The sequence below is a fragment of the Nyctibius grandis genome, chromosome 16, assembly GCF_013368605.1.
Source record: "Nyctibius grandis isolate bNycGra1 chromosome 16, bNycGra1.pri, whole genome shotgun sequence".
Lineage (NCBI taxonomy): Eukaryota > Metazoa > Chordata > Aves > Nyctibiiformes > Nyctibiidae > Nyctibius > Nyctibius grandis.
The window spans coordinates 8,876,216-8,895,643 of NC_090673.1; the positions used below are offsets into that span (position 1 = coordinate 8,876,216).

General features: G+C 45.9%; 1 protein-coding gene across 1 annotated transcript in view; it reads left to right on the plus strand.

Moving 5' to 3' along the window:
* The window catches only part of PAPPA (pappalysin 1), a 177,378-nt gene that overhangs the window by 101,661 nt on the left and 56,289 nt on the right, over positions 1-19,428 (plus strand). Inside the window, exon 10 of the mRNA XM_068413809.1 lies at positions 3,375-3,571. Within this exon, the coding sequence (XP_068269910.1) occupies positions 3,375-3,571 (197 nt within the window). The remainder of the gene's footprint in view (positions 1-3,374; positions 3,572-19,428) is intronic.

Consider the following 19,428-nt stretch of genomic DNA (forward strand, 5'->3'; position numbering starts at 1 on the left):
GAAGGAAGAGCCTCTGCTTGTGTTTGGCAGCCCACCCAGGGATGCACCACATTTGGCTGTCATAGGTTGATGCCTTCATCAGTCCTCTCACCAGTGTCTCGGAAGGATTCAAAAAAGTCCCCCTTTTTGTCATCACTCAGAAGTAGGAAGCTCACGGGCAGGAAAAGTCTTCCCCTCTTCTCACCAACGCTCCCCTCAAAGCATGACATTGCACGCTTCAGGATGGCCTGTCAGTAGTAGGACTTACAGATCTTCCCCAAAAGGAAACGAAGGTTGTAAAGCCACTTTCCCCCATCATTTTTCAAAGCACACGTAAGCGAGTAGGTACCTAATCTCTCAGCCTTTGTGCGAGGTGTCGTCCAGCCAGCGCAGCCGCGCTGCAATGGAGGGCAGGGTGCCGCGGCTCTCCAGGACCAGCGTGGCAGAACGGCTCGTGACAGTGCAGTTCAGTAAGACTGTTAATCATTTAGGCAGTCTCTATTTAATTCAGACATCTCAGTCTCTCCATTCGGTTCCTCCCTCGGGTTTTGCAGACTCTGAGCAGACAGATTTATTGGGGTCTTAAGCATAATCAGGAACAAATTAGCCTCTGTTAGGATCACACACTGGCCCGGATCACAGCTATTCAAAGGCTGCCTTCCCATCCATGTGAGTATGAATTAAGTCATCGGGTTGGAGTAGGTCTCGAGTATTCTTTTATCCCAAACACATGATCTTATCAGAAGCCCATTACGTTTATCATCGCATTAGGAGGGAACATTTGGAGCCAGTGCAGGACTATGTTGCTATATAAATGTTGTGCTTACTTTAGTGCCTGTTGTGAAAATAAGGCAGTGCTTCAGGAAGGCCAGGGAACCACTGTCTAAATGCATATGCCTAAAATTAGGCTGTGAGGTTCTGGGGATTTGTCTGTGTCAGTGGGGTGGCTGCACTGGGGATGTGTAAAGAGAGCGTGCATGTGTTTGTGTGTCAGTGTTCCTGTCAGTGTGGGCGTGTAGCAGGATACATTTGGGTGCCGGTGCTTTGCTGTAAGTGCATATCTGACTGTGCATGTGTTTATAGACTGAAGGTTGGGGCTTTTCCTTTTTTTCTTCCCTTTTACAGAAATAAGTTTCTTTTCATTAAATGACAAGGAAACTCTTTTTCCAAAAATACATATTTTCATAAGTTTGGGATTTGTTTTTGAGGATTTTTGATTGCTGACCACAGTCTTTTCAGAGCTGAATATTTCTCAGAGATTTCTGCTGAGACTCTCACTCAAACTGGGACATAGTGCTCTGAGGCGGGTGAGCTACTTTGCTTTATCCCACTGTTCTTGGGCACAGCAGAGAGCTGGCCTACGCTTTGGTACGTCTCTGCAGAGAGAGGAGCAGAACGAGAGATGCAGAAGGGTGAGGTGAGGGAACCAAGAGCTTGTCTCTGTGGCCATCACAGTTACACGCACGCTCTGCCCCTTCCTCGAGCTGGCCAGACACAGAGCGTGTCTGTCCCAGGGGTGAATGAGCCACACTGGTGTGGCACTGTGCCAGCATTAATAATCCATGCAGAGAAACAAGGTATGTTACAGGGATGTCCAAACTGTGGCTCTCAGAGCACATGTGGTTCACGAGCAGTTCAAACAGACATTCCCAGTGAGGTCGATATCTGATGAGGAGTAGCAGGGCCCTGCTGGCATCAGGGCTGTTGGGCAATTGTGCTGTGCGAGGAGGCAAGGCAGCTGGGCCACTGGGGCCAGCGCTGCTGGGTTGCCTTAGGGCCCATCTGCACATCCACCCTAGCCCCCTCCCACCCTGGAGTAACGGGACACCCTGGGGAGCCATTGTCATCTTCTGTCTGTGAAGCATTCTCCCAAGCGCTGCTCTTCGAGGTGTGTGGTATATGTTTGGTGGCTCCCAGCCATATGAAGATTTTAAGATGTGACACGTAGGGTCAAGAAGTTTGACCACCCTGGGAATATTCGCTCAGACGTAGGGCTGCACTCCTACAGCTGAACGGCTTCCAGATTCACGCTGGCTCCTTTTCGCCAGCCCAGAGTACTGGCCCAGCAAATACTCAGTTCCCCACACTTACCCACATACACAAGTTGGCCGCAGAGGTTGTGATGAAATGAAACCATAATGACATTCTTCCCTGGTAGACTTCTCTGTTCTTTCAAACTCACACTCTCTTAAGGACCTGGAATTTTGCACAGGGGATTGGGAGGAAGAGAAGGGAAAAGGATTGAAAGTCATTAAATAATTGAATCGCAATAAACTGATTTTTTTCTGGCTCATGATGGTATTTCACTGTGTAAACTAGGAGGAAAAATAAACAGGGGATTTAGTAGTTTGGAACTAGCTCAAAATTGAGCAGCCGTTGGATTTTCTGACACCTAGCTCGAGATAGTCCAATGCTACCGACAGGACTCTCCTTAGGGATCGTTTCCATCAGTCCAGCTAGCAGCTCTGGCTAATTTCCTACCGTTTTTTCAGCAGGCTTATTTGCCAGACAAAAATACAACAGGCTGTCAGAACTGGATACCTCTGGGGACTGGCAATGATAATACAATACAAAATAGGATACCAACAGGTCAAAGGTTTCCATTTCACAGAGTACTCTAATGACTGAAAGTCATTATTGCTATGCAGTCTGTTTGAAAAGAGTAGATGGATCTCAGTTCAGTTTTTAATGGGCCGGTGTTACAGAAACAACCTCAAAAATTTGGCATCTTTGTTGGAAGTCTCATTAGAGAAGCCACAGAATAAATGGACAAGGATAATAAAGTCTCCTGCTGCTTTTGATCCTTTCAGGTCAAATCTGAGTTGTGTTGGTTGAAGCCGTGTGTGTATGTGGCAAGCTTACCCTCACGCTATGTGTATTGTATCTGCTCTTTGGATAACCAGGTCTGTTTGACCCTTTGGTTACTATGGCTGTGGACTTGGCAGTTTTCGCCATCCTTAAATTCACAGTTGCTGTTGTTGTTGTTTTGCAGATTCCTTTTGAAAACAAAAAGGGATACATTGTAGACCAGACCTTCTGTTGCCATTTTTCCATCCAAGTTGGTGGAATTATGCCAACACCCGCATTGTCTCTCTATGTATTTTCTATCTCTGCTTTCTTCTGCTTCCATCCTTTAAATGGAGATAGATGAAAATAAGCAGAAAATCCCTTACGTTAAGCAATATCTTGGGACATGCCCAATACCAAAGTTGACTATTGTTGCTTGGCTCTCTTAAAATCTCCTTGCTGTTGCCTACAAGTGACCAATGCTTTCACTTCCCAGTGACCTGGTCCAGCAGGTACACGACCACTGATGCTATCAGATCCTAGCAACTAGATTGCAGACCTGTGTAGCCAGTCCTTTGTGATTTCTCTTCTCTGTTTTCTCCTGACAGATGAACCCAGCAGGTGCTATTTCCACGATGGTGATGGAGTATGTGAGGAATTTGAGCAAATGACCAGCATCAAAGACTGTGGGGTTTACACTCCCAAAGGCTTCCTCGATCAGTGGGCTTCCAACGTCTCCGTCTCACATCACAGTGACCAGCAGTGTCCAGGATGGGTGGTCATCGGTCAGCCAGCAGCAACCCAGGTAAGGAAAGCATACTCCCTTTCCTCTCCTGAAAAGTGAAGTCCAGCAAGGAGCAACATTCATGAGCGTAGGTAGGTGGTCAGCATTCATGTGTGATGTTACCACTGCCTGTTAAGTCATCGCTTCCCTAAGGAAGGCTCCTGACAGCAGTTTCCCTCTTTCTGATCCTGGTTAGTAGTGATGAGTTGAAGTTCAGTTCCAATCATCCAACTAAAAATTGGTTGAAGTTGTGGCCTGGTTGATTCAATAAGCTGTGTAGGAGTCACCTCAACTATCATCACCTAAAAGACCAGATAGGCTCTCTGCAGCTAGCACAGGGTACTGTCTAGTGGCGATGGGTTCTGAAGGCTAATGCCGAATAATACAAGAGTGTTATTTCTTTTTTAATAGTTTTGTGTTTTCTGTCTCCTAGTTCCATAAAAGCACCCCATTGTTCTATTCTGAGAAAGGTCCTGTCCATTCCTAAAGCCATTCATTAGCTGTAACCCCCTTCTTACATGTCTCCTTTGTAACATAAATAGCTCCAGTTACCATAACTTTACCTTTTGTCTCCCTGAGAGAATTAGATCCAAATGAGTTCAAAAAGACATTAGATAAATGCCTGGCAAACAGAGCTGTACATGACGCAGATGCAACAGTCCAGATGCAACCCACTGACTCAGGAAAGCCCACATTGCTTATTGTTGGGTTTTAGAGGATACAGCAGGGAAAGGATCATCATGTAGAAGAGCTGCTTCATATGTTCCTCCTTCAGCATCCACCGTTGTCACTTGCTAGAGACAGAACAGTGGATTAGGTGGACTTTTGGTCTGATGCAGCAAAGTTGTTCTTACAGTCTAATTATCTGGGAGGTGCCTTGAGTGGGCAGTGCCGAGAGGAATGCTGTGTCACAGATATGACAAGCAGATTTCTCCGTGAATAGTAAACGCTAAGCATTTCCAGTTGGCTTGCAAGAGAAAAAAATCTGTGTCCAAGAGACTTGGCCTTGTTCACATTGCACACGTCTGTAACAAATTAATGACCAGGTCAGTTTTAAATGCACAAAGCGTGGTTAGCTGGCATAGTACCAAGACAGAATCCCGAGCCCAGTATTGCCTTTTTGTCATGGTCTCATTTATTATTTCACACTGTAAAAGGAACTTTCCTCTGGACCCCTACCAGTGCCTTCGTAACTTCTTTCTTGTTCAAGCTCCCTGTGCTATAGTACAGTCCAAAGCCCACGGTGTCCAGTTCAGGTACTGCTTCATGTGCACGTCCCCAAGCACCCTGTCCCCGTGCAGCCGCTACAGGGGAGCTGCCCTGATTTTCTCCTAATGCACTGGTAGAAACGCAGCCACACCACGCAGTAGGTAACATATGGTCCTGTGGTGGGAGAAACACCATCGCGTGCACACACAGCAGAAAGCTCTGCTGTATAGCCACAAATCAAGCATGTTTGTTGTACCCAGATGAGATGAAGTTGTTACAGCCTTGTTAAAAAAAAAAAAAAAAAAGGAAAAAAAAAAAAGCTGTTGTATTTATAGGCAGAGCACTAGCATATCACACACTGGCAGAGTGAATGGGAACATGCCTCCTGTTATTGCCTGGCCCCCGGGGAGATAACAGTGTGCTATTTACTTCCAGCAAAAGGAATTTTTGCTTTAGCTCAGCTGGTCCTATAACACCAGTCTGAGTGTATGGGGTTCATTGACCTTTTTAATCATATATGTTGAGAAAGTCTTTGTCTTCCCCAGGAACAAGACAGCCTAGTCGGCTTGTGAAAGCACCTGACTTGTCACTTCGGAGAGGTTAGGTGGGGCAGCAGGTCATCAGTGTGTTAGCTAGCGGAGATGAAAATTAACCTAAGATCTCCTCTAATCACTGCCTGTAATGATCACTGGTGTGTAAACATGTTTGGCTTCATTATCTGCACAAGCATTGAGCCCTGGGGGGTTTTTGTATTGATGAAAGGAGCACCTCTCCTCACCCAGATATCTTTCAGAGTAGGTTGTGTGCTTGCTGGTGTTGTGCAAACTTTTCGTGTTGTTGCTGGGTAGTTTCCTGATTAATCAGAGTGGCATTTGTGTTGGCTTCTCATCAAGAATACCATGAAAGATATGTTTGAGTGCAGTGCACAGCAACATACAGAATACATAAGCTGCCTGTTTGTTAGCCGTCCCCATTTCTTATAATTGCCCCAGTGCTCTCAAGGTGCTTTAAAGCATTTTAAGCATGTCCTTCAAGATTTAAAATGTTTCTCATCCTTAGATATCTCAACACCTGTTTCTCAGCATGACTGTCACAGTTTTGCCTAGGCTGTTTCTGAGGAGTAGGCATCGCAGGTTGGTTTGTTCTTGTGGTATTTCTCAGTGGTATCTGCCTGCGTGCACTTGTTCACTGTAGGAGGATTGTTTATGAGCATGAGCTGGAGAATACTTTCTTTTTATTGTAGGGTTGCTTCTGCGAACTGACCACCCTACACCTGTTTGCGCAGTTCACCCGAGACGTTGCCCATTTCTGCAGAGTTGGTTGTTCCTCAGGAGTAGGGTGCCCGCACTCGCTTATTTGAGATGACTCCTACACGCTGATTCCTCACTTGTTAGTATGAGGCTGCTGAATGGCAACATACTAAGGGAGGGGGGGAAAAAAAGTTCACAGTATAAGATTTGTTTTGAACAACAAAATGCTTACAAAGAATGACACAGTCTTGGTGAAGAGACACACATTTGAAAAATGGAAAGGTCAAACAGCCCCCCCCCTTTAAACAATCGCTCTTTCTGCAGCAGCAAGACTGATAGACAGACACTTCTACTTTCCTGGCAGCCACTCTTCAGTGCTGATTAAGAAATATTCTCAGCACTGACAGCATCATATTTAGAGCCAAAGCGGACCAGTCAGCAACATTGCACCAGCACAGAAAGGCAAGCACCAATGCAGGGTGTTCGTACAGTTCGATTTCTAATCTGACGTCCTCCACAGATCTCGAAGCGGACGCTGCTCAGTACCTGTTGTCAGCTGCAGGAGGAATTCAGCAATAAGATCTTTGCACACTCTTGGGCTGCTCTTTTCCCTACCGCTCTTGCTGTGAGTTTGTAAACAGCCTCTCCTTGCCATCCACTGTGTGTGAAATATTATCAGTGTTGATGTACTGGTTGTGTGGGGTTTTCTACAGCACTGTTTATTTCTCGGGGCCTTTCTTGTGCTAAGGATTATTGATGCTAGCATTAAGTCATCAGCTGGAGTATGCTGGCAGAGACTACAAAAAGGCAGAAGCATTGGGCAGATTTATATTTGCTGAAGGACAGACCCAGTAGGCATAAACAGACAGACAAAGGGTGTTTCACCTCATCTGTTTTGTGAATAGCTGCATTTTTTTCTGTATTGGAAGTCCCCAGGGACTTATTTCTTGACTGGTTTGTACCCAGCTAGGGTCAAGCTCCTCGTCAGCAGCAGGAGGGGGTAGGACATGGCCTCCTGACACCAAGTTAAGCACACCTGGGCTTGACAAGACATGAGTTTCAAAAGCCAACTCGTGGCCTACCCACACAATCCCTGTTGTATCATCACTGGTGAAGCTGCATCAGTGAGGACTGTTAAGTAGAAACATTCAGTGTGGATTAAGTCACTGTGAAAGGTTGGCTGTGCTGTAGGCTTCAAGAAACCAGGGTCTTGCAGTGGTCTTAGTCGACTCAATCTCCATGCTCTCGTTGCACACCAATTTTGTTTTGCCACAGTTTACACTAGGTGAGTGCATTAGCTTATATGTTCATCTCTCTTTCTAGAGTAGGTTGTCCTGAGCAGGAGGGGTGTGGATATTTTGTTAAAGTGTCTTTTCTATACAGACATGCCTTTGGAGGAAGCCTCTGACAGGCCTGTTTCAGGAGGGTTGCTCTGTGGCTTGGACGAGAGGCAGAGGCAGGTGAGTGCAGACCAGCCACAGGAGGCTGGAGATGCCATTTCTCCTTTCCTCTTGCTGGTGTCACTCCTGCTTTTGGAGAACTGATTAATCTGCAGTTTTCCCTTTGGGCCTTTATAATAGAGAATGATAAGAAGGGACTAATGGGTCTTTAGGTGGCTTATTGCTGATCTTGTTACTCCTGTCACAGCAATATGTGCTCAAGACTTAGAAGTTGGTGTGTGCATTGGTGATTTAGAGGGCCAGGCCCCCAGCTATGTCTTTCGTTGCATTTCCTCCCAGTTGTGCAGAAGTTATTTAGACCAAGTAACCATATATATAAAAAAAATATTTTTTTTTTCTCCCTGTGCCATTGTTTGAGCTTGGTTTTCCTCTGTACAGAAAAAGCCGCACAGCTCAGGCACAGTTAACCGAAAGGGGACTCTTTCCCAAAGCTGCTGGGCACAGACAGATCCTGGGATTCGTTTTTGTTCCCAGACTGACAAACACACCCTGTTCTCCTCCGGGTACCCCACAGGGGCTGCTATGGAGTAAGAAGTTGTGGAAGAGGATTCTTATTACATCTTTCCCACAAACAGAGGCCCCCTCCTGCCCCTATTACAGTTCCCACAACTGCACTCATCCAGACTCACTGCAACAAACCTATTCTTCCACCAGCAGCAGAAAGATGTCTAGAATTGCAGTATGTCTGAAATTGCCCACAAAAGGAGAAGACAGGAGCACAAAAATGTTCTGAATACTAGAAGAAATAACATGGTAGAGCAAGGGCTCCAAGAATGGTAAGAAAATACCATAAGAAAATTGAAGAAAAAGATGATGAAGTTCTCTGCCACACAGTTTTATTCTGTCTAATAAATATAAAGCTGAAGATAATTCCCCAAAGATCCAGCAAAGCCAACAAATAGAGTAATCTTGAACAGGAGTGGGAAGAGATGAAACCTGCAACTTTTAATGGAGAAGCCATTCCTTTCCTTTGGGGTGATCTTGCTGAGAAGAGGGAGGGTGTCTGTCTGCCTGCTCTGCAAGTGGCCCTTTTTGAACCTCCCAATTCACAGCCAAGTCCTGTTGCTCTTCAACGGTAAGAGTTTTGTTGTGGTTGGAGGGATAAAAAAATCCCCATTTTTAATAAGATGATTTGCTTTGCAAATGTCTCTGTTATTTATAGCCGAGCCAGGCTTTGAACCGCTAATCTCTGGAGAATGAGGGCAGAATCCCACTAAGAAAAACCATTAATGGAGGAACCGTGAGGGATCAGAGACCAGTTCTGGAAAAAGATGAACTGGACAGTGTGCACAGGCTGTTGCAAGAGGAATGTAGGTTTGCTGTACACATCTGAGCTCATTTCCAGTACTGGCTGATCCACCAAAAGGCTTCAGATTAGGTTACGGAGTCTCCAAGTCTAAAGTTAGTTCCATGGTGTCCAAAACTTGGTCTTTATTTCAGCCTTCCCCTGGATACTACAGACCAGCCGATTTGGTCTTTTGCCTGAAGGCTGGAGAGTTGCATCACGAGCCTGGCCCTGACCATCAGGCAAATTCAGGCTGTAATGCTCCTTCCTTGGCCTAAGTGATTATATTTTTTGTATTTTTTCAATGTACAGGGATTAATTAAGCCTTATCACAGCCACACTGCTTGGTTTCTATTCCCTTTAATAGAGGTGGAAACCGGAGCACAGAAAGGTAAAGCTACTGTTGGAGGATTAAACCTCAGTATCCTTCAGAGATGTTGCAGGCCCTGGGCACTAGTGAGCCTAGACCTCCCCAGGACTAGGAAGTTCAGGATGTCTTGAATGGGAAATGTTCATATCTTGGATAAAAAGAAAACTGTTCAGGGCCTGCTGAGAGTCACTGTATGGGAGCAGAGGCCTGGAAGGGGTTTGGGGTCATTAAATCTGCATTTTAGCTCTGTCAGTCACCTCACATCATCCCATTTGTGAATTAATCAGTCTTTATCCTAGCACAGTTTGGCTGTTCATTCCCAGTACAAAAGGACTGGAAAACTGTCCCACCAACTCCTTGCTTTAATGGCTAGAAACCTTGTTTCCCACCTGTCTTGCTGGGAAAGCTGGATTTTGCAACCTTTCTGCCAAAGGAACTCCACTGGTCCTTATTCGCATGTTTGCGTTGCTGCTTTGCCTCGTTGGAGGAGGTGGTCGGTGCGAAGGGTCCACACCAAGCTGAGGGATGCTACAAAGATGTGTGCTAACATCAGTGCCATGGCTCCTGCCCAGGAATGATCTCAGTGTTCTGGGGAGGTCTCTGAAGCAAAATAAAATGAGAAATGGGATTTCTGGGTAGGCTGGCTTGAAAAAGACTCAGTTGCAGAGAAAGAGCGTTACCCTTAAAGTCAATTCAGAGCTGGCTGGAGAAAAGTGGATGTAGCCCATCACCTGGCTGCCTGCGCCCTGCTAGGACAGACAGTGAGTGATTCCCTCCCTCTCGCCCCTCCATCCCCACGTCTTCCAGTGCTCCTCTGCTCCTGGCAGTAGTAAACCAGCAGACCCCATGGCTGATGTCGTGGCCTCCAGTTGATTTGTGTAAGGGGAGGACAGAGAGAACACAATGAGATGTCAGAGGAGATTCCAAACAATTTTGCCAAACACTCAAGGGATATTTTTTTTCTTTCCACTCCCCTCCCCCCTTAGTTTTTTAGAATAATTTTTCAAGAGCACATATGCAAGTCATCTAAGGGAAACAGAACAGTGAGTACCAGGGGCTGGTACACTGTGTTCCCTTTGTGTACTGTAGAGAAAATAGATAAAAGAAACAAAGGATGATGCAGAGAGCAAAGCAGCCATCAGTACTCTCAGAGAGGTTTAATCTGACCTTTTCAGAGATGAAGGTCAAATCAAAAATCTTCAGGTGTCGGAAACTGGTCCCATCTTCCTCAGACCAGGAGACATTTACCACTAATGAAATGAGAGCAGAATTCCATGCCATTTGTTGTTGCTAGAAGCGAGAAGAAAGGCAAGAAAGGAATATTGTCTTAGATAATAATACGGATTATGTGCTTCTTTAGGAAGTAATTTACCATTTTATGATCATATCTGCTGTACAGCCAGCCACCCACCCAGATTACACACAGTAACAGAAAACAGCTCGGACCCCCCCGGCATCAGCGAGCTGGAAAGCCAGACCCCACGACAGCGGCGGTGCTCGTTAGCACGCGCTCTTCTGAAAGGAGACCCCCCCCTCCTCGGCCCTTGCCCCTCAACCTGCCAGTCTCTCTGTCTGCTGTTGCTGCTCACAAGCCTTTAGATGCAGAGCATGTCCAGCCGTAAGCGTGGGATAGCTCTCCTGCATCCCATCCGCGTTGTTTGTCTTGGGTCCCTCTCCATTCAGAGCAGAATGATTTTGCATAAATGCATCGACACGTCTTGCTTTGTTCATGCATGAAGGGTTCTCAGCATTTCTCATCCCCCCCTGCCCCAACCGTCTTCTCCCTAGCCCCCTCTACCATGTAGCTTCACCAGCTTTTGCATGATTTCCCTGTGCAAGAGCAAATAAACCTGCCTCAAGCATCGCCAGTCGATCAAGCGCGGTTAAAAATACCCAGTCGATTATTTTGGATAGAATTAAAACAAGTGATCGGAAGGAGAGGATGGAAAAGGGTGCAAGAGCAAAGCCATAATGGCCTTTACTATGTAATTTGGTTTCATGTTCTGCACAAGAAAACATGTTAAATATGTAAACAGAGCTCTCCAGGATTGTAATGTAGCTACAAAGCCACAGATACAGAGGCAGGCAGGGTGCTATTCTTCAGCAGAACGGAATGCCATCCCCAAAACCACACGATCATTTCTTTAAGCCTGAAAGTAAACTTTCTCATGCCAGGAGCAGAGAATTTATTTTTTCTTTTAAACGAAGGATTGTCTGCACTACTTGTTCGGAGTACTGTAGGCATTTTAGCCCACATTGTCATAAGAGACCTCGTATTTTGAATGCCAGTGAATTTTAGGGTGTTCTTCTTGAGATGTCTCTAAAAGGCATGGTTTTTGGAGGATGGTGCTTACCCAGCACTGTCCTGAATGTCTCTCGAGTCAATCCATCTGTCCCCACCTGCAAATAAGTAACTACTTTAAAAAGAAAGAAAACCAAACTGGGAACCATTTGGATAAACTCATTGAGCTGCTCCAAATCTCTCCTGAATCCTGCTGCCTTAGTTGGAGCCATAACTGTTGAGGAACCCCAAATCCATGCTCATTTTTTGGAAATTCTGCCTGTAAAGTTGGCGGATCACTGTTTCCTCTGAGGTCGTCTCAGTGGAGAATCTGATAAGAAGATGTGACTCACCCCTGTGGTAAGTGGGCCCAGCTCCCCCTGCTATCAGCAGGAGCCTCCCCCGGACCTGGGTTTCCACTGTAGCCTCAGGGTCCGGCTGCAAACTAATGCGTGCCAGGAAATGGTGATTTGCATGCTCAGTGCTATTAGCTGTCTGTGCATGTACCTTCTCACTGGGAGAAGTCCTCATTTCAGGCGAACATCAAGTTCCCCTTAGCCATTTTGGTCATTGGGCCAAAATCCTTATGCTTAGCACATTGGGTAGGGGATCGTATTTTCCTATTTTTTTGGTAATTAACCCTTGCATCATCGCTCTCAGAGAAGGTAAGTCTGTTTTTAGAGAGAAGAAGCTGGAGCACAGGGTAGAGATGACCTTCTTTCCACCTTTCTCCATCCAAATATCTTTGAAATATCTGCCCTTCCAGCAGAGCAGATCTGTTCCTAGTGCACTGCACTATGTTTACACCGTGACCCTTACCTGCTGGAGAAGGAAAGCCTCATTGTATGGAAATTTAACTGTTTCCCAGTGGTTGTTCCTGGTGGGAAAGGCCAAGCCTTGGCAGTTGTGAGTTCCTCCATTCCCTGTGCTCCCAGTCCATCCTCCTGGAGACCGCTCCTGGGAGGTAGCGAGGCTGAAGGAGCCGTGAGCTTCCTCTCACAGGCGATGCTCATACTTTAATCCCCCCAGTAACTTCTTTTGGGAGCAGCTGGGAGTTTCTGTGAACTCCCCTACTAGCCTGGGACATCAAGGATGGAAATGCTCCAAGTGGTCTTTTGACTTAATTTGTTGGAGTTTGAGGTTTGTCAGAGCAACCAGGGCTGTTCTGAGGTTGGAGGGAAGAGACAGGCTTCCCCAGACACCTGCAGCCAGACCTTTGCTTGGGTGGAGATGTGCAAGGGCTGGAGGAAACAACTGGCTGCTGCTCTACGGACTCTCCCTGGATGTCCCAACTCATTCGGAGGAATTTGCACAGCGGCAGTTTCATTATTCTGCAGTTTCAGTGGGAAAAGCCTGGTGAAGCAAGGGGGAACCTTCTGATTTGCATACCACAGGCCATGCCTTCAGGTATTAAGAAAAACAAGCCACGGGGTTTAATCTTAATTAATGCACGCTGACATAGGGCTGACTAGTTGGATGGGAAGCTGAAAGGCTTTGCCTGCTGAGGTGTAACCGTAGTCAGCTCCCCAGGACGGCACATGGTAGCTCTCCTCCGTGCCCCCCCGCCGCAGCCCCTGGGAGCCCCGCCGCAGCCTTCCCTCTGGCTATTAAATTCAGGGCCTCTTCCCAATGTATCATCTCCCTGGATGTATCCAATTAAGGCCTGTTGACAGCCCAGAGCAGACTTATACCCTTAGGATTAGAGACATGTGTACATCTTCATATAGGGAAGGACAACAACTGGGTGTCTGGCAGGCTCGCTGGGAGCGCGGTGTGGGAAGCTGAGCAGCTTGGAGAGGGAAAAGGAGCCAGGGAGACAGAGATTTGCACCCCCAATTATCCTTGCATGTGGAAACGCTGTGTGATGAGGGTTGCGTGTGGTTTACACAGCGTGTTTACACGGTCCATAACCCTAAACAAAGCTGAAAAGCATGACTTTAACTCTGGAAATAAAAGCGCTGGAAACCCCTGGTTTTCTGCACATGAGAAAGTTTTGTTCTTTAAGCACACAGATGTTTTTAAATGAAAAATCACTCTTTTGACCTTTCCTGAATGCGATCATGTGGTCAGAGCTGACATTAACCACTGCACGGCTGTTTGCTTCAGCCGCAGGCGAAGCTTAGCGAGCAATCTTCAGAGCTCGTGGTAGCACCTGCGTTGTCTCACATCTCTTGGAAGCTGCTCCTGTGCCCCGTGTGCACTTGGGGCAGTTCAATGGAGGTGGGGTTAGGTACAGGGATATTTAAAGTCTACTCCTACTGTGCTGGAAACGAAAGTGTTGTGGTTTTTTCCTCCTTGATAGCTGAAAAAGATGTGGCTTAATTTTTTTCCCTATTTGTCTCTCTTCCTATCAGCAATGTTGCTCAAGTGCTTCTAAGCATCTCTGACCGCCTCAGCCAGTGTGTTGTTGTGATGGAGAACTCCTCATCGAGCTTAAGTTCTGTAGGGATTTGTTGTTGTTGCTTTTGGGCTTTCTCTAACTAGCTGTGCACTTTCTTTGTCCAAGCAAATTTATAGGACCAGCTTTGGGAAGGAAGGAGGGGATGTTACCAAGCGGATTGTAACAAGCCCAATCCTGCTTTGCCTTGCAGGAGTGCCAAACCAGCAAAACTACAACGAATCCAGTGAGTCGGGTCCACTAATATAGTAATAAAAATATATTTAAGTTCCTCCTAAAGTGCGGCGCACATTCTGCCTTTGACAGTTTGATTTTCTGGTGCCAGCTGCTCCCAAATAAAACGCGCCAGTCAAAGGGGAGAAAAAAAAAAAAAAAGCAAGCTTTTGCTCTACTCATCAGTGGTAAAAGCTTATGGGATGGGATCGTTTTCCTTTGCCGCAGCATCCCCGCGGCCAGCCTTGGCCCGCAGTTATACACAAGCTTTGCTGTAGTGGACCGAGCTGGTTCAAGTTAGAGACAGGCAGTTTGGGAACCCGAGTGTGCGGCCAACAATAATGTTCTGGCTACTGTATTTGTTTAACCTCGCTCTCCAGTGGATGGATATACAGTCTGTTAAAGCACTTATCAGTCTATAATGCCTTCACACTTTTGTGAGCAGCGATGTGGAAGTTGTAGACAGGAGCTTTTGCCACGGATTGAAAATGTCTTTTACCTTTAATGAGGCTGCTGTTTGCAAAACTAAAGGTATAAGGTGGTGTTTGGGCGCTGTTTCTTTCTGCTGTCTCTCTAGCGGGTTGCCTTCGGCTGCTATTTCTGCTGGTAGATGTATTTGTGAATTTGAACGTAATAGCAGAATGCAATTCAGGGCTAATTCTAAGAATTATGGCTCCTAGGTAAGATCCTGCCAGTGCTGGGGTGGGAGTTGCTGTTGTTTGAGAGCAGCATCTTTACGTCCTACTGCTGTGTTGGAGAAATAGCAAATATCTGAGATGAATAAACAGGAGCACATGGCAAATTGCTTGTTTACACTTTCATGTGCCTCATATGAGACTGGATCTGTGTTGCTGTGCCCTTGGAGCTGTCGCTTTCGCATCCTTTCACTGTGTGTTGCTGAATGGCAAAAGGAGCAGGACACGTACAAATTGCAGTCGTGAGCTCCAAGTGCTGGCCTTTACTTGTGGGCTTGTGCAAAAGTTCAGTTGATTATTAAATCCCATTAACATAATTATTTTTTCTTTTTCTCACTCTTTTTCTGTAGTTTCTGGCCCCGGATCAACTGATGTCTTTGGGGTGATCCTTTGAACCATGCAAAAATTATCTGGTTAGGGTTTTGTTGTAAAATCAAAACTCCCTATTGTTTTTTCCACAGGTCCAGCTAGCATCCTGGATATTTTGATTACACCTGGCTGGTTGTCAAAGCCGATGTGGGTTTGGGATAGGGCCAGTCAGAACTGTTTTACGTTTTTTTCAGGTATACCATGTGAAGTTTATGGTTTTATGTGATTTTGATTTGAACTCACCAGTTTTAAATGAAGTTTGCTTTCAATCTGGAGATAACAGAAATTCAAAGGAAAGCTCAAAGAATGCAGGTCTGCGTGATTTAAAAATTGAAATATATTTCACTTTGGAAGTGAAATAACTGCATTTTTTGAGAAAGCTAAAGTTAATAACACACATTGAATACACATGCAGTCTGGGCCATCATCTAATGGAAATCCCTGTAGCTCCTATTCACTTTCCTGAAACTAAACCAACTTATATGACAAAACAAAATAGCCCTTGCATCTTCGACCCATTTCTGAATCACAGCCCTGTGTTACATCCAAAACTCTACCCAAGGAAATTTCCCATTGGAAATGAACAATCATTTTTATTGTAAAGTAGGAGGAATTTAACATCATGTCACACTGCAAACGTACTATTGATGCCGTGTCATATCAGCTGCGGTGTTTTCATACACATAAAGGTCACTTCCCAATTACTAAAATGTCCAGTCAAACCTTCGGCTGAAAATTGGGTAAGAAAGCTGTAGTAACATGCTAATTGAATACTACTTCTGCAAGGTCCAGGCACCATCAGCTGCTCCAGATTCAAAGGGGAAGTGGCTGTGCTGAGCCTGGACACAGCAACTGGCAATGGGGCTTTATTTCATCCTGCAGGAGACGTAATTGCTTCCCAATCCCACGGCCAAATCCTGTTCTTCATTACATGGGTAAAATTGACAGATGAGACTTCCTCTTACTTCTGAGCCAACGGAATCTGGGAGTAATAGAGCATCAGTGTGTTACCCCAGAAGTTTTATCAGCTTCCAGTTGATAACAGATTTTCTGTTGATCACCTGCCTGCATGCCTTTGTCCTGGAGCAGGACATGCTGCATCTTTTTGCCATCAGACCTTTAAGTACCCCAATGAAAACAGGCAAAAGCAGACAAAGAGCACGAGAATTAGTAAAACTGTGTTATCAGACACAGAGGACAAGGAAAGGTTTGGAGTAAAAGCTGCAGTTTATGAGCATCAGAGGTAAGGGAAGGTTGCTGCTGAGGAAGGTGCAGCAGATGAGAAGGTGGCTATTGAAAGAGGGAGGACACAACTTTCTCTCATCATCTTATGCTTATAGCCTGTGCTGCTGAATCTTGAATTTGGTTTTGGTTTTTTGGTTTTGTTTTTACAACAACAGGGTATTTGAAACTCATTGTTAGTGCACATAAAAATTTAACATATGTACCAGTTTTGAAAAAGTAACTTTGAATGCCTGCCTTAAGTTTTAGAGGCCAACCTGAAATGCCCCAATGCTGACTTTCATAGTTGGGCAGACAACTGTTGACTCAAATCTTCTGACAGGACAAATCCAAAACACTAGTAAAGAGACTAATGAGTTTCTGACCAGAATCTAAAAGAAAACCCAGAGCAAAATTTCTGATGTCCCTTGTAAGCCTGTGTGTACAATTTCCATCTGAGCTCGGTGGGCTCCTGAGGTTTGAAATGATCATGGAAATTGGCTGATTTTTGAGGTGTTTGTTGGAACCCAAATGGTGCCCTTTTTAATGGTTCAGCGCTCACTAATGTGGGCAATTTCATTTTTTCTGTAACTCCAACCCAATTCCCAGCCTAAATGAGAAGAACAGTGCAACAGCTTTGGGAACAGATTGGAGGTCTGTGCTGCAGTCGGCAAACTGGGTGGTGTCCATGTGGCAGCCAAGCTGCCGTATAATATTTGGCAATAAACAAGCAGGAACCTTTCTGATATTTAGCAACTGCACCATAGTTTCTCATCTTTGGGTAAGATTAACCTTAGGTCTGCAAGAACAATAACATATTTCGGAATAAAAGGTCTGGGTGACTGCCAGCGCCCACGTCTGGCAATGGAGAGAGAAAGTTTTAATTTGTAAGGAATGTGTTAAAATGCTGCTTATGTCGTGGTTGGGATTCTGTGGCATGTGTTGAGTTAAATAGAAATAACATTCTGCAGAGCAGTCGGCTAAAAAATGTAGATTAATTAGGTTTCAGTATTATGGGTGAAATCTGTTCTTTAGCTGGATCTTCCAACAACAGAACATGTCCTGTTTGTGCCTCCACGGGTTTCATATCAGTCCATGAGTATTTCTGTGCACTTGTACAACCTCACTCAGGATGTTGTGTGCTCCACAAATAGATGGTACTGTGGGTTTTACCAATAGATCCTGTTCCTGCTTGTTCTGTGGTTGCTGTTTTGCAAACGGGACAGGGTATAGCCCATTTCGTCCCAGAAACCCGCAGCGTTGTCTGTCTCGGTGTAGAAGTGGCAGCAGCACAGTGCCCAGCAGAGGGGAGAGAGGGAGAGGCAGGAGCCTCGTGTTTGGGGCACGATAAGCATTTCCACCCTTCTCCCCCAGAAGGAGGTTGCTCCCCACTGCCTGATGGACAAGTGCTTGTGGTGGCCCATCACAGCCAGACTTAGCCTGAAGACATGGTCTGGAGGAAGCCCCACCATGGGCCAACAGATGGGATTTTGGGACCAGACAGATCTGCGCACTGGAGATTTGCTCTGTTTACAGCCGCCTGTGGGCATGCAGACAGGCACGTCCACTCCAACCGCGGCGTCAGCCATATGCCAGAGCTGAGCAGGGCAGCATCCTAGTTTAACTAGCAGCTTTGCCTGTCTGCACTTAGAATTATTTTGATGTTACAATGTGAGAGACGAGAACCACCAGCGTATGCAAAGCCTATGGTGTCTGGCTGTGCTTGCTCGATGGGAAGGACAGAGTGGGATGGCATCTGTATTTAACCCACTCCTGGGGGAAGGTATGCCCTTCACACATATGTGCTGCTTTGTCCCTTCTCTTTGTAACATCTGAGCACCTATTTGTGGCTAATGGCTTTTACCCTCAAGGTACCTGTGTGATGTGGGGGAATATCATCCTTCTCTTACAGACGGGGACCTCGGGCCTGGAGAAGCCAAGTGCTGCCCAGAAGGTTGTAATGGGGCCATGCACTGGGCACAGTCAGGCTGAGACCTAATCCCGTGCCCAGTCCACAGGATCAGTGATCCTTAACCTGTAGTTTGTCTGCAACAAGAGCCTATCAACCCAACTTAACATTGCCTGAAGTCGTGGGCTGTCTGGGAATCATTCACAAGGGTGCCTTCCAAAATTTGCTCTTCAGCAAATTTTCCCATATTACTTTGAAGGAAAACATTATGAGGAAATGGAGTTGATTGCGATAGTAAATGCGTTTTAGATGTGGCAATGAACTAAGCGCTGCCGATATATCACTTTTCCCTTTCTGCTGACACATTCCTCGGTCCCCTTGAGTAAGAGAAGGAAAACAGGAGAGGCGGTTTGAAGAACATGTTGTCCCTGTGATTGACAAGAGGTTGTATAAATCAGTCAAAGGGAATCCTCCAGGCATTCCCTCTTGTGGGAAGATCCCACAGCGCTCTCTGGCCTTGTTCATTCTGTCTCTCGATGTTTGTGTACAGAATGTGTGGGTGGGAGACGAGCTGGATTAGAACCTCCGAGAGGAACAGACATCAGCTCTTTTAATTGAAAGCAGCTTCCCAGGGAGGGGTACGACATGGGCTTCCAGTAAGTAGACATGAATAGTCCCCAAATGCTTTGGAGCAGATACTGAGCTCCTGTGGATCCCAGTTGCTGTGTGGGTCTGAGAACCTGGATAAGCCCCAGTGAGCGAAGTTTTGAGTCCTGCGTGATGCCGTCATTCTTCAAAGCAAATACTTTAGTGTTTGGTAACACCCTGAAATGAAAAGTACATCTATCCCTTCTTCCCTCCACAGCTGTCAGGTGCTTTAGCTGCTGTTTTGCATCACTGTAGCAAACAGGAGAATGTTAGGAAATAATTTATTTCTTATAAGCGTGAATTCCTATGAAGTTGTAGCCGTGAGGAGAGATGATGCTCTGTCTTCCAGGCCATTGGAACTTGTAGCTTAAAAGTGGTGGTACTGCAGTAATAACTGCCTTCACGCTGCTGCCATCTTCCAGGGGTGCCTTAAAAGCGGAGATGTGAAAGGCTCTCCCAGCAAATGGTTTTCAGACGTTGCAGCTGTGGTGTGACACTCAATAACTGGGTAGAATTGAAAAGGGGATGTATTTACCACATGCATTAGAGCCTATTGAGATGGTGGCATCT